The sequence below is a fragment of the Chlorocebus sabaeus genome, chromosome 28 (genome assembly GCF_047675955.1).
Source record: "Chlorocebus sabaeus isolate Y175 chromosome 28, mChlSab1.0.hap1, whole genome shotgun sequence".
Lineage (NCBI taxonomy): Eukaryota > Metazoa > Chordata > Mammalia > Primates > Cercopithecidae > Chlorocebus > Chlorocebus sabaeus.
In genome coordinates this window covers 18,929,670-18,945,431 of record NC_132931.1, presented here as the reverse complement: position 1 = coordinate 18,945,431, position 15,762 = coordinate 18,929,670, and the positions used below count along the sequence as shown (strand labels likewise).

Genomic DNA, 15,762 nt, shown 5'->3' with positions numbered 1-15,762 from the left:
ACACACCACCATGCCCAGCTAATTTTGTTTATCTGTAAAGATGCGTCTCTTGGGGCCTGGGTTGGTCTCAGACTCCTGCACTCAAGCAATTCTTCCACCTTGGCCTCCCAAAGTGCAGGGATTATAGGTGTGAGCCACTGGACCCAGCCCAAAATGTTATTTACAATGGTTTCCTCCATGCCAGGCTTTTGTGTGGTGTATGGAAATAGAAACTATGATGAATAAATAATAAACCACCTTCAAATAAAATTAGGATTAGAGCTAGGTCCGGTGGCTCACCCCTGTAATCCCAGCACTTTGGGAGGCTGAGGTGGGCCGATCACGAGGTCAAGAGATTAAGACCAGCCTGGCCAACATGGTGAAACCCTGTGTCTACTAAAAATACAAAAAATTAGCTGGGTGTGGTGGCAGGTGCCTGTAGACCCAGCTACTTGAGAGGCTGAGGCAGGAGAATCGCTTGAACCCGGGAGGTGGAGGTTACAGTGAGCTGAGATTGTGCCAGTGCACTCCAGCCTGGCGACAGAGGAAGACTGTCTCCAAAAAAAAAAAAAAAAAAATTATGATTAGAGTGATCTGCTCTGAATTTTGGGGACTGAAAAATCAATTTAGCGTTGGTTTTGAATCCTGGCAATATTTTATATTAAGCAAAGAAAGACTAAATTTATTTTAACAAACATTCAGAGGCTGATGGTGGCCGAATTTTCAAGCCAGACCCTCCCAATGTTCACACACTGGGAAAAGCTTACGCCATGAACAACTGACCCGGACCACTATCATCCCAACGGGAGCCTCTACCTTACAATACCAGGTTAGATGTCTGTTCCCAGAACCACCAAGTTAGTTATAACTAATAGTCTTCTCTCAAGTTTTTTTTTTTTTTTAATCTTGGAGTTAAAATAATCTGACTCATTTTTCTTTTATCAAAGAAGTAGGAAAATTACAATACGAATTCTAGAGATCTCTATAAATTAGACCTACGACTCAAAATCCTTGAAACAATTTCTCTACAAACAGAAGAGTTAAAAATAGATTTCAGTAAAATCCCTATATGCGTTCTTATATGTAAAGAGTTAGCTATGAGGAACACATCTTATTTTGAGGAACTTTATTGTTACATTTTTGCAATAATAGATGAGGCAAATCTACCTCCTGCTTTTCCAACATCTTAATAAAAAAAGACAATAAGGATTAACAATGAAATTAAAATTAAAAAATACAAAAGCCTAAGGTTCTGGAGACAAAACTGACTACGGTCTATGTGTAGCAAAGTTGTAAATGACAGTTTAGCCTTGCAGTTTCCTTCTCCTCCAATTACAATGTGTTACAGAATTTGGAAGGGGGTGTCTTTAAACACGTTCTAATTTACCCTGGTCATGAGGAGGAGGAGGAAGTCCAGCTCAGCAAGGCCAAGTGCCTAGGCCAGGAAGGTGGGGCCAGTGCTGAGCGGGTCAAGAGCCCAGGCCGGGGGCCATCCCACTGTGCTTTCTATCGAGTTAAACGGACCCCACAACATCTCCTTCCTTTCATGCTTTCGGTTTGAAAGTGACGAGTAAATATGTCAGACTGTTTACAGGAAAAAAAAGCACTCATTGACAAGTCTGGACTACTCAGGAAGGTGTTTCAAAGAACTCCCCTGCTACGCCAATGACAGCGCTGCTGTCGCCAACAGCGCCACCAAGAGGCTCCGCCAGTTGGCGGAGGACCCGCTTGCACTTCCTCTGGGCCCTGGATTTTAACACACACAGGAGAGACAGTAAAAGCAGACCCGGGAGGCAAACAAAGCTCACCACGCTCTGGACCGGGCTGCGCATCACTGTTGGAAACTGAAAATGTGACCTGAGACCATCCCGAGAGACCCACCAGAGGTTTCTTTCTCCTTTAAAACCTGGTCATCAGCACTCAGCTCTGGTCACATCCTTTAGGTCTGTGAAGAGCCACAGAAGCAGTACAAAAACAGCAACTTCTTTATCCAGCCAAAAAAGGAGCCACAAGCCCAGCAAACTCTGACGCACGCCCTTGAGCACTGCAACACAGAGTTCCATGCTGTCTCCTGATGAAAACGCGCTGCTCACAGGGTGACCCAGAGGCAGGTTTTCCCCTCCCTCTTCTGCATCTGTCCCAAGGGCTTGTATTTATCAGGTTTGCAGGAAACAAGCTGAGGGTGAGCTGCAGAGGCCTCGGGACAAGGGCCCTGGGATGTGTAACTGAACCACAGCAATGTCCGGGTGCCAGTTAAGAGGAAGCTTTTCATTTTTTTTTTAAATGCTAGGACACATCCCCAAACGCACTAGGCAGGATTTCTCAGTAGAGTGACACACAGAGGGGACCAGCTTGGAATGCAATGTATTTTAAACACAGTGAAAGCCACCTGGCAGGTAGCTGGACAAGTGAACTGGGCCCAGGACTGGCCAGCTTGTATCAACATTCACAGGCTTCCGCGGGCTCCCCGGGACAGCGGCATCTGAGACTGTTTACTTGTTCTGCAAGCACAGTCATAGGAGCAAGGGGCCTCGATGAGAATCAGACTTACAGGAGAGCTGCAAACAGGCACGGCTGTCCAAAGGCACTGGTGGAGCGGCAGTTTGGAGAAACTCAAGATTCCTCCAGCGTCTGTGGGCTTCCTGAAAGGTCAGCTGTGAGCTCGCCAAGCCGCTGGGGCATTAACAAAAGCTCTGCTAGTGGCCTTGCCAGCTTTCTGAAGCCCCAGAAGAGGAATGTTTCTGAAAGAAGGAAACGCTATGTGCTGCCAACTGTGTGTGCGCAGATGACTTGCAGGAAGATGGGAAAGCCATCTGCAAGGGGACCTGGTCTCTGTGTCTTTGCCGTTGGGTTGGATGGGGGTGGCTAAGGGGAGAAGAGCACCGCTGTGTGTATGCGGACAGAGCAGCAGTCCCCGTGGGCATCCTGTCTCAGTCCGTGTTGTGCTGCTGGGCATCGGGCAGGGGGGGTAAGGCTGAGCCTGCTGTAGGGGCATAAGGTGAATCCACCCCTGCAGAGCTCCCCGGCCCATCCTCAGAGCTGGGAAGGGATCCTAGACACGGCTCCTCAGCTTCATCTGAGAGGCGTGGACTAGGGGCTCTTAGGAAATCGGCACGGGAGTTTGAAAAGGCAACGTGCTCCCTTTGGGAGGTGGCCTTCAGACACTGCGGCTGGGGCTGCAGGGCCGGGCTCAGGCACTCTGAGTTTAGCAGCATCGGCGTGCACTGGATCTCTACAAGCTACCGTTAGGCAAAGCTTTCAGGTTAGTCTGTCTCAGAAGACTTGCGAGTTAGAAAAGCCGTCTGCAAGGCCAGCTGGTTTCTGTGTTTCTGTCATTAAAGACAGAGCGTGTGTGTACACATACATACACACACACACGGTCCTCAATTCAATTGTGTCAGAAAAAGAGGAACGTTTCTGTAAAAGCAAAGCAAGCTGTGTGATTAGGTGTTCCGTCTTCACAACATCATCACTCGGGTTTTCAGTAGTTTCACTTGCCCCCAGGATTCAGTAGCTAACGTAACAGTTTCCATGTCCTTTTGCCCAGAGCTCACTGGCTGGCTGGTCTGACAGCATTCCTGAGCCAGGTATTCCAGGGCACGGATCCGAGAAACCCACTCGAGGACCACACAGACAACACACACCCAGGAGTCTGGCCCACAGCCGTGGAGGCTGGTCACAGACGACAAACCCCGGGGCCTTCCTGCTCACTGCAGCATGATGTCCTTCAGGTTCTCCTGCAGGAGACGACAAACCCCGGGGCCTTCCTGCTCACTGCAGCATGATGTCCTTCAGGTTCTCCTGCAGGATGGTGTCTTTCACCGCGTGGAACACAAAGCGGACGTTCTCGGTGTCGATGGCGGTGGTGAAGTGGTGGAACAGCGGCTTGCTGCGGTTCCGTCTCTTCCGGTCGAAGCACTGGACCAGGTAGCGCTGGACGTCCTCTAGCCTGTGCGGGTCGCCCCTGAAGTCCGGGAAGTGCTTCTTGATGCTCACGGTCTTCACCTTCTCCACCAGGAGGTCCATCTTGTTGAGGAAGAGAATGATGGAGACGTTGAAGAAGAGCTTGTTGTTGACGATGGTCTCGAAGATGTTCATGGACTCCACCAGCCGGTTGGTGCGCCTGTCCTCCATGAGGACCTGGTCGTACTCGCTGGAGGAGACCATGAACAGGATGGACGTGATCCCGTCGAAGCACTGGAACCACTTCTGGCGCTGGGACCGCTGGCCGCCCACATCCACCATCTTAAATGGGATCTTCTTAATAACGAAGTCATGCTCCACAATTCCCTTGGTGGCCTTCCTCGCCAGCAGAATGTCTTGCTTACTAGGAAAGTAATTCTGTAAAACACAGAATGAGGCAGAAATTTAGGGGAAGAAGAAAGAACACAAGAAAATAAAAACAAAAAGATGGCAAAAAGACAGGGTAGAAGGAAAGAGACCAAGTTTTGCAAGAAGTTGAACCAGATACCAAAAGCAAATTTCATTTGTAAAATTATCAACTGGCCGTGAAACAGAATCAAATACTACATTTCAAAACGAACGGAGGCTCACCAGTCTGAGGACGAATGCTCAGAACACTCGTGGGCAGGCCCAGGGCAAAACCACATCCGTTTTCTTCTCCAGAGGAAATTTACCATCTCTTTTCTTTCCATACCAGAGATACCTTTTTATTTTTCTAACTCCCAGAGCTTATAGCTTCCGAAACCTTACTGTGAATTAATTTAGGTTTTGTAATGGGATGTAAATTCACTCTGCAATACATTTAATGTTATTCTTAGAAAATTCTTTAAGTCTTTAGCGACACACAGGCAACCACACTCTTCACCCACTTTGACTTTGCACTATTCATAATCCTCCAGGCCAGGCATGGCGGCTCACACCTGTAATCCTGGTGCTTTGGGAAGTGGGAGGAACAGATTGAGCCCAGGAGTTCAAGAACAGCCTGGGCAACACAGTAGAACCCCGTACTGACAAGAAGGAAAAACATTAGCTGGGCATGGTGCCGCAGGCTATAGTCCCAGCTACTTGGGAGGCCGAGACAGGAGGGTCTCTTGAGCCTAGGAGGCTGAGGCTACAATGAGTTATGATCACGTCACTGCACTCCAGCCTGGGTGACAGAAAGAGACCCTGTCTCAAAACCAAAAAAACAAAAAAACCCACACCAACAAAACACCTCCCGTGATGAGTGCACACACCACGCAGGCAGCTGTCTCGCCAAAGGAGCAAACAGGGACGTGATCAAGCCTCGATCTAGAGGTCTGATTACCACCCACAGGGTGTGCAGGGGACAGAGAAACATCTTCAATAACACTGCAGGGGTGGAAGAGCAAAGTCCACATGGCAAGAAACAACCCTACAGGATAAATAACCCAGTTACTCCAATAAACAAATTGAAAGAAAAAAAGGAGACATACAGACTAATACTTAAGTGGTATTGACCAATGGCAATGTATGGACCTTATTAGGCTGTTGATTCAAATCTGCTGAAACAAAGCAACATCAACATGAAAACATTAATGAGATAACAGGGAAAATCTCAAAACTGACTAGGTTGACATTACGGAATTACTGCTAATTTTTCAGGAGCTATACGGTATTGCAGTTACTGTGGTTGTGATTTTTCGTCTCGTCTTTTTGAGGTACACTCTAAAATATTCTTTGCATTTGCTCCTGGAGGCAGGGAGAGGGCTGCTGAAACAAGACTGGTAATCAGTGATAACTGCCGCACCTGGGGTTCCATCAGACTACTTGTTTTTGAATATGTTTGAATTTTCCGTGAGATAAAGTTAAAGGAAGTCCTCCTTTCACTCAACAACTTCTCTATCTCCTTTATGGTGATCTGGGCAAAGGCAATTTCCTCCCCTGCCCCGAGAGGGAGCCCAGATCTAAGTGAGAGCCATTACAGGACCATTCGTGGTAATGTGATAGAGTAAGCTCGGCCTGTCAGTCCCGCCAAAGCCCTCACCACGTGGACTGCTTTGGTCTCTGGACACGTGTTTTCTAACCCCGGAGTCCAGCTTCCTCGGGCAGACGTGCTTACTCACCAGCTGGCCGATCCGGTCCAAGTTGTCCAGGAAGTACTTCACTGATTCCCCCTGTCAGGAAGGAAGAATATTCACAGCTCAGTCTGGATCGAGGAATCCTGATGTGGCAAATACAAGAACTGAACAGGGTAAGAGCAGTGGTATTTCGCCTCTGTGCAAACGGGAAAGCAAAGGAAAAAGGTGAAGAGTGTCCGTGTGTTTTCTAAAATAAAAAAACTACCATTAAAGAAAAATTTTCATGCAGGTTCCTTAGCTCCAACCCCAAGATTCAAATTCTGGCTGTTTTTCAAACCCACCCATGGGTGGGTTTCGGCGTGTGGTGGGATGCCAGCCCCTCTGACACGGGACACTCTTTCCAGACATGAAGGCTGGCCCACTCCTGGCCACGCAGCCAGCAAAGGACAGGCCAGAACAGGATTTCAGATTTCGGCTCCTGGGTACAGTCTTGCTTCTGACGAAGATGGCCCAAGGACCCAAGACATTGTCCTTAAAAATGGAAGATTTTGACGAGAAGGAGCATCTGGCAAAACATCTTCCAGTTTCTAGAAAGAGTCCATTATTTCTTCCCACATTTTTATGACCTGATTTACAGTAGCCAACACAGGGGAATCTTCCATTTGGATTGTTGTGGTGGAATGACGGCCAGTCTTCTCCTGCCTGGACCAATCATCGATACAATCTGAGACGTGTTCCATAGCAAGAAGGGCCCAGCGGAATCACCCAGGACCCCGTATCAGGAAGCGCTGAGCCGCCAAACGCGTGGCACACAGCGGGCACGGGAGGAGCCGGGAGAGCGCAACCGCCGACCACAGAGCAGCCTGCACGTGAACAGGCACGTACCGAGTCCCCTCAAAGGTAGCACGTTCAAAACCAATTACACCACTTTCTAAAAGATTCCACTTTGAACCCTGCTCTACAGACAGACACCAGCAGGCGGGGTCTAGGCTTCCAGGCCGCCCTGACATCAGTGCTTGTGGAAGAGTAGTCACTTTCTGCAGTCTCAGGGAAGTGTACAGGGGCAAGGTCATACGCATGTGGTGAGCTGACGCAGGAGAATTTTAAGGAGCGAAGGCCATCAGAACGGACTACGTGAGGGTGCTGAAGCTCGTGACGTTGTAAGGGATGGAGAAAGGTGGCCAGCACCTGCTCAGTCTATCTCTTCCTCCTCTGTCCCAGACAGACTGAGGGGAGAAAGCAGACAGGAAGCCTTTCAGGGAGGAGCCCACATTCCCACTTTAGAACGAAGGCCTCTGGATGTTTCCAAAGTGAGTGTTTTGTTTGAGGGGAGAGAAACACACACGCCTCCCCATCCCAGCGCTGCCTGTGTTGAGAGAGCATACCTCCTCCTCCTCTGTGGCAGGACGGGGTGGGCACGGGCACCTCGTGACCACAGCTCTCCGGAGCCGCAGGCAGAGGCCTAGCTCGCAGCAGGGACAGCATCGAGAGTGCTGGGGTGAAGGCACCTCAGGTGCCTGGCACGACTGACCTCTTGTGCCCGCTCTCTCCCTTCCTCACCAAGCCCCTGCGATGTGGGAAGCCAGCGTGAGGCTGGTGGGGCAGCTGCCTTGCTGTGGCTGTGCCAAGTCCCCCTGCTCCTCTGCACATCGTACCTCCTCCCTCGTCCCGACAGGAAGCAGCTGGGAGAAGCTGCTGGGCGCACTCACTCACCTGATTTACAACACGTTCCTGCCTCAGTGATTTTCTTCCCTGCCTCCTCCTGCTCTCCGGCCCTCACCCGGGCCTCAGAAGGTGCCATGCAAGCCCAAGAAGCATCAAGATACCGTCCCTCCCTCTCCTGTGGCCGCTGGCTCCCCCAGGGAGCTGGGAGTGGCAGCAGCTCACAGCCCGAGCCACCCTTGCCTGTTTTTAGGCAGGTGGTGGCACCAGGCACGAAGGAAGCAGACACAGTTCTCCTGCAGGGTTCTAGCTGGGTCAGGCATGGAGTCACAGTGGCACAGATGCCCTGGGCAGTGCTCTCATCACCACAGGACACAAAACCCTGGATGCCATGTGTTCCACCCAGATAGTATGGACGCAAGGGGAAAAGCGCCGCAGAGGACACAATCAGGACGAGCTAGAGGGGAAGCAGGACACAGGAAGGACGTTTCCCTCGGTGTGAATCTAAACACTCCTCGAGTCTGAAATCAGTCCCCAAACTGCACTTTACGACATGGCAAATGCTCATATGCAAACATCTTCCCTGCCGCTTTCTCTACGATGACTGAATGAGAATGGCCCATTTAACTCATCACAGCATTTGTTTCACTACTTGGAATGGATGTAACTTATCTGTGACTCTCGGTCATCTTGCACAGTTGGCGGAGGAGTCAAATCTAGTTTCATGTCAGGGCGGCCTCACCTCGAGAAACAGCCCAGGGGGTCCATGGGAAAGCTGCCACTGAGCTGTAAGGTGCCAGGGACTGTGCCACAAGCTCTCTAACGGGGGCTGGAGGGAAGACGGGGACACAGGGCAACCCTGTGCGATCCAGACTGCGGTCCCTCACATCTGCGCTCTTGCTGTCCCTGAGGTTTGGCGCACTGCGGTTCACCAGCAGAGACTGGACGATGCACCTGCTGATGGGGCGCAGCCTATGGGATGATCGTTTGTGACGGACTCAGGTCTCACGGCAGCAGCTCATTAAAAGGGCCAGGCTGACAATCCCATGCACTTTCAACACTAGGAGAATCCAGTCATTTCTTCAGAGAAAGAGTGTGTGGCAGAAACTGAGAGGTCCACGTGAAATTAACTGCTTGGCGGGTTTATAAAGAGGCACTGTGTGTGCCAAGGTGAGCCCAGAGTCCTCTCGACGGCTGTTGCAGTCACGAGATCTAGAAACACGAGTGGATCCAAAGTGGGCTTTCAGGACTCTCCTTGGTGTGAAAAACCTGCATTGCTCAAGATTCACGCACACTTGAACTTGCGGATTAAACAAAATGAATTTCATTAGGCTGGGGCCAGAGGCCACTGAGCACACACCTGACGGGGCCTGTCCCCTGCCTCAACTGTCCCAGGAATGTGCCTGTCCTCTCACAGGCCCAGAGGCCACAGCACACACCTGACGGGGCCTGTCCCCTGCCTCAACTGTCCCAGGAATGTGCCTGTCCTCTCATGAGCAGAGGGATGAACCTGAGCAGCGGCTGGTGGGCAGTGAGAGAGGGGTTGTCTGTTTCAAGCAGCAGCAGCAGGTTGATTTGGGGCCTGTGCACCTGTGCTGGGCACAGTCAGGCAGATATGATATCGCGACGCTGGGCAGGACCTAGGCCAACACACGCCTGTGAGGGGACCACCTTTCTGTAGAGCCCTGCAGCCTTCAGCCGTTTCTGGAAGCACCTGTCACCCACACCTCCGGCAGGAGAACGACACACGCTGGGTTCGCTGCCGCTCAGAGCTCTGTCAGCGCGGGTCCTACAGCAGCCTCGCCTGTCACCTCTGTCTCTGCACACAGCGAGATGTCCCTTCACAGACCTCTGCTGTCCTCACACGCTTCCTTCAGCTAACTTAGGACCACAAGAAAAGAGTCTCAAATCTTTCAACCCTGTACAGGACCAGACCCTCGAGATCAGTACATGAGGGGGTGACTCTGGTTCCCTCTTGTCCTCTGCTCCTAACTGGAGCCTTTCTACCCACATGCTTGGTTCAGTTTCTGCCTGTCAATGCCACAGGCTGACAGGGTATGCACGAAGGACAGCCCACGTGTGGGTCCCACTGGGGAGCAAGAGGGAACAAAGGTAACCGTGGATTGGTCTGAGATGTAAGGGTCGAGGTAAGGAGAGATCAAGGACCAGAGAGTGGTTATAAGGAAAACAAACACCAACGTCCAGCTCCTGGCCACAGGGCCTTTTAGTTTTAAACCCGATCTCCCCATTCAGGAGCTATCTCACTGTTGGCTTTTTTCTTTCTTTTTTTTTTTTTTTTTTTTTGAGACGGAGTCTGGCTCTGTCACCCAGGCTGGAGTGCAGTTGCCGGATCTCAGCTCACTGCAAGCTCCGCCTCCCGGGTTTACGCCATTCTCCTGCCTCAGCCTCCCGAGTAGCTGGGACTACAGGCGCCGCCACCACGCCCGGCTAGTTTTTTTTTGTATTTTTTAGTAGAGACTGGGTTTCACCTTGTTAGCCAGGATGGTCTCGATCTCCTGACCTCGTGATCCGCCCGTCTCGGCCTCCCAAAGTGCTGGGATTACAGGCTTGAGCCACCGCGCCCGGCCTCTTTTTTTTTTTTTTTTGAGATGGAGTCTTGCCCTGTTACCCAGGCTGGAGTGCAATGGCATGATCTTGGCTCACTGTAACCTCTGCCTCCTGGGTTCAAGCAATTCTCCTGCCTTAGCCTACCAAGTAGTTGGGACTACAGGCATGCACTACCACACCCGGCTAACTTTTGATTTTTTAGTAGAGACAGGGTTTCACCAGGTTGACCAGGCTGGTCTTGAACTCCTGACCTCAGGTGATCCACCCGCCTCGGCCTCCCAAAGTGCTAGGATTACAGGCGTGAGCCACTGTGCCCGGCCCTGTCTTACAGTTTCTGCACTTAGTGAGGTTAACTCTAAAATCCTAAAACGGGGTCATTCACACTGTGACTGAAAACAGGGCTTGTCGTGGTGAGCCAGATGATTCCAAAATCTAGTTTACTCACTTCAATGTAACAAAATACGAAGACAAATTTTAAAATTGCTGTATACGAAAAATAACAGCAAATTACTCCAAAGACCAGGTTTTCAACTTCATTACTTAACACATAAATATTAAAGTTAGCATTAAATTGCCACTGAATAGAGATGCTAACCAAACAACAGAGAATCTTTCAAAATACTTTTAAAAATATTATCTAGCTCCCCAAAAGAAATCCTCATTTTGAACTCAGGCTTTGCTCAGTGAATGCCTATGACATCTCACAGGGGTGGCGTGAGATTAAATGATATCACTGCTGTGAAAGTATTCTGGAAAAGAGAGAAAGCACCACATTCACATACATTATAAAAATGAAGCTTTTCAAGTCTTAACGTGGGTACTTATGAAGTGTCTGTTGCTAATTTATCATCCCCAAGCATTAGGTAAGAGGGCCAGGCGTGGTGGCTCACAGTAATCTCAGCACATTGGGAGGCCGAGGCAATCACTTAAGGTGAGGAGTTCGAGACATGCCTGGCCAACACGGTGAAACCTTATCTGTACTAAAAATACAAAAATTAACCAGGTGTGGTGGTGTGCGCCTGTAATCCCAGCTACTGAGGAGGCTGAGGCTAGAAAATCGCTTGAACCTGGGAGGCAGGGGTTACAGTGAGCTAAGACTGCACCATGGCACTCCAGCCTGGGCAACAGAGTGAGGCTCCATCTTAAAAAAAAAAATAAATTAGGTTAGAGATTCACTGGCAGAAATACAAAGTGACGCCGGCACAAGGCTGTCACTGCAGCAAATGTCTAGTAAGAGAAGTTGGTTGAATAAACTGTGATCTCCATGCAGTCGGGGGCTGTGCATCGGCGAAGGAGAAGAGCTCTGTGGCTGGAAGGAGGTTTCCGATACCCACTGCCAAAGGAAAAGCACAAGGCACGAAACAATGCCGAGTATCTTCCTTTTATGTAAGAAATGGCGGGAGACTAAAACTCGTAGTCTACTTGCTTATATTTGGAAAAGGAAATGTGGATACACCAGCAGCAGATAAAAATGACTTCTAGGGAGGGAGGGAACGGGGGATGGGACAGAGACAGGAGTAGACCTCTCTGAGTGTGTTTGACTTTGGAACCATGCTAACATCTTCCATAATTAAAAAAAAAAAATTAAATAAAAAACCAACCCCTCAAAACTGAACCTAAATTAAAGCAAATGAACCTAACAGGATACCAAGGTTAGAGGCAGAACCTAGAATTCTGGCCTCCTTTTTTTTTTTTTGCCAGAATGTGAAAGTACAGAGGAGCTGGCCCCTGACTCTGGCCATGCTTTGGCCCCCTTGCCCTGTGTGTGGCCTCGTGGCTGTGCCTGTGGACACCTTGTCTCCAAGCCTGGCAAACAGCCACCCCTCGGTCACAGCAGTGAGACCCCAGGAAGTGCTGCACGGGGTCCTTGGCCCTGGAGCAGCCTCTACAACTGTTAAGCTCAGGCCCCGCGGGGTGTGTCCTTCGTGTGTGCATGGGTGCCGCTGCGGGGGCGCCACGCCGGGCCCCTAAAGCACCAGCCCCCTTGCCTGGGTTCTTCTGTTATTTTTTCATTAGGTAAGATCTACATAATAGAAAATTCCCCATTTTGACAACATGAACCATTCAATGGCATTTACTACCTTCAAAATGCTGTACAGCCACCAATTCCACAGCCTATCAGCTGCCACTCCCACCGCCCCGGCCCAGCCCCTGACAACACGAATCTGCTGTCTCCATGGATTTGCCTGTTCTGGAACTCGCACTGGAGTGTGATCACGCAGCAGGCAGCCCTTTGCGCCTGGGTCTTTTACTTGGTGCGGCATTTCTGAGGCTCGCCCACGCTGTGGCACGGGCCGTTGCGACATTCCATTTTATGGCAAATGTATATATATATGTATATATATGTATATATGCCACTGTATGGGTATTTTTTTTTTTCCCATTTGTCAGTTGATGAACATTTTGCCTGTTTCCAGTTTTCGGCCGTTGTGAACAGTGCTACACACAGCTGTGTGGAAGTTTTTGCTTGAATATGTTTTCATTTCTCAAGTATACACCTAGGAGTGAAATTGTGGCATCCTATGGTAATTCTTTTTTTATTTTAAGATGGAGTCTCGCCCCGTTGACCAGGCTGGAGTGCAGAGGCGCGACCTCGGCTCGCCGCAACCTCTGCCTCTGGTTCAAGCAATTCTCCTGCCTCAGCCTCCCGAGTAGCTGGGATTACAGGCATGCACCACCAAGCCTGGTTGAATTTTGTATTTTTAGTAGAGATGCGGTTTCAACGTGTTGGCCAGGCTGGTCTCGAACTCCTGACCTCCAGGGATCCGCCCACCTTGACATCCCAAAGTGCCGGAATTACAGGTATGAGTCACCATGCCCGGCCGTCCTTTGGTAATTCTGTGCTTAACTTTCTGAAGACCACCAAGCTGTTCTCCACGGTGGCTGCACAAGTTTACATGCCCATGGGCTACGTACAAAGTTTCCAATTTATCCACATCCTTGCCAACACTTGCTATTTTCTGAGTTTTAAAAGCGGTAGCCATCCTACTAGCTGTGAAGCTGCACCCCAGTGTGATCTTTTCTGGCTTTTCTGGCATTTCCTGGTGATCTTTTCGAGGAGTTTCTATTTAGATCATTATCATTATAGACTGCATGTTTGTATGTTCCCAGAATTCCTGTGTGGAAGCCCCACCTGCAGTGATGCTGTTTGGAGATGGGGCCTTTGGGAGGTGACTGAGGGCGGGGACCTCATGACATGACAGTGCCCTCCTAAGAAGAGACCAGAGAGCTCTCCCTCCCTATGTGAGGACACAGTGAGAAGCCAGCCGTCTGCAAGCGAGGAAGACCGCCCTCCCTCACCAGAACCTGATGGTGCTGCCACTTGGATCCCCAATTTCCAATCTCCAGAGCAGTGAGAAAATTAATTTCTGTTGTTTAAGCCACCCAGAGTATTTTGTTATGGCAGCTTGAGCTGATAAATATAATTATGAACGTGTAGATTTTCATCTATCAGAGGCAAAGATGGTGAAACGTAAACATGTTAATACTGGGCAGTGGCTTTATGAGTATCTGTTGGGCTCATTCTTCAACAGTTTCATAAGATGTCTAACAGTTCAAATTATAGATTCAGCCCTTAAAACTACAGATTTAGATTCTTCATTTGTATCACAGGGATCATCATAGAAAAGTGAACTAGAAAGAAATTTTACAGCATGTTTTAAGATATTCCCTTGCCTCTAGATAAAAAGCACCTAGGCTAGGTGTGATGGTGTGCACACCTGTGGTCTCAGCTACTCAGGAGGCTGAGGTGGGAGGATCACTTGAGCCCTGGAGGTTGAGGATGCAGTGAGCCATGACTGCGCTACTGCACTCAGGCCTGGGCAACAGAGTGAGACACTGTCTCTTCAAAAACCCCAAAACCTAAATAACAGGGCTGGGGGTAGGGAGAGCTCACCCCATTTCTAGAGGCTTACACCAGAGAATCCCTAAAGTCCAGCATGTGAGGCTCCAAGCATGTCACAGTTGGGCTGCCTGTTACCTTTCTACTTTTTGGGGAAATTCACAGCAGAATTCCAGCCTTTGTAGTAGCCAGAACCCAAATTCCAAGCCTCTTTGGGGCTAGGACAGAGGTATGTGTGAAAAGTCACAAGAATAGTACAAACAGCCCATACAGTCTTTCTCCAGATTCACCTCATCTCCAGATTCACATCTTCTCTCATTTGCTTTATCCTTCGTTCACTCCTTTTCAATACAGACTTCTTAAAATCCGTCATCATTTGAGAGCAAGTTGTTTACCCCTAACAACTTCAGAGGGTCTATCCTAAGAATGAGGACACCTGCTTCTACAACCACGGCAACTTCAGGCACTGCTTCAGGAGAACGCCGTGAGGATAAGAGGATTCATCCAGGATGGCTGTCTCATAAGTACCACGTATTAGACAGCAAGGTTTATCTAATATGTACAGATACAGCATTATTAGACCATTTTCCTCCTCCAGCACAGAATTTAGTATATTACTTACATGTACTTATCATGCCTCTTTAGCTTCATTTAATCTGAAACACTGAATTTATTATTTTTTTGTAATAGGAGTCTCACCCTGTTGCCCATGCTAGAGTGCAGTGGTGCAATCTCAGCTCACTGCAACCTCTGCCTCCCGGGTTCAAGAGATTCTCCTGCCTCAGCCACCCAAGTAGCTGGGATTACAGAGGTGCACCACCATACCCAACTAATTTTTGTATTTTTAGTAGAGACAGGGTTTTGCCATTTTGGCCAGGCTGGTCTCGACCTTCAGTGATCTGCCCGCCTCAGCCTCCCAAAGTGCTGGGATTACAAGCATGAGCCACCGTGCCCGGCCCACACTGAGATTTTTGAAGAAGAGAGCTGTCTCCCATGGCCCTTGGGGTTTCTGCGATGTCTCCAGTGTTTAACACGACAGTTTCGAGATGATTTTCCAATCAGCGCCACTCCACGCTTGGCGTTCTGTAGGTGACATTCTGCTGTCAACAAGAGTCCCCCTCCTGTGTATCTCGTCGCTGTCCACGTGGTCTCACAGATGCCGTCATTTTCCAGGGGCTGTAATTCACCTCTGTCCTCACTCACTTGGTGCTCAAAGTGAAGAAAGCACTGAATCTCACCGGCCCTTGGCATTTCCATATTAGTTCTAAAGTCAGTTGTCAATTTCTATCCTCCCTGTCCCCCAAAACACCTGCAGAGTTTTGATTTTGAATGAGGCCTTTAATTCCTCTTGGTAATGCTTATAAATTTTCTGTACACAGGTGCTCCGCATCTTTCCTTAGATTTATTCTGAGGTATGTAATCTTTTATGGTGCTTCTTAAATGGTATCTTTAAACATTTTCCATTTTCGAATCCTTTGTTGCTAGTGAAGAGAAATACAATTGATTTTTGTACATTGGCTTGTGTACTAGTCACTCTGCTAAGCTCTGTATTCTAATAATAGAGCTGTAGGTTCTTCTGAATTTTCCAGGTGCACAGTCACATCAGCTGTGAACCACAGGCATGGTGGTGTGTGGCAACAGTAACATTCAGACGGAAAGCCTACCATCTTTGTGGCTAGAACAAGAGGACAGAGCTGGGGCAACCAGGAC

General features: G+C 49.3%; 1 protein-coding gene across 1 annotated transcript in view; it reads right to left on the bottom strand.

Annotated features, from left to right (window-relative positions):
• Positions 1–1,090: 1,090 nt before the first annotated feature.
• Positions 1,091–15,762, bottom strand: part of GNA12 (G protein subunit alpha 12) — a 113,915-nt gene continuing 99,243 nt past the window's right edge. Inside the window, exons 3-4 of the mRNA XM_008018831.3 lie at positions 6,027–6,077; positions 1,091–4,320 (exon numbers count right to left, since the gene is read on the bottom strand). Coding sequence (XP_008017022.2) covers positions 3,751–4,320; positions 6,027–6,077 — 621 coding nt within the window. The 3' untranslated portion in view covers positions 1,091–3,750. The remainder of the gene's footprint in view (positions 4,321–6,026; positions 6,078–15,762) is intronic.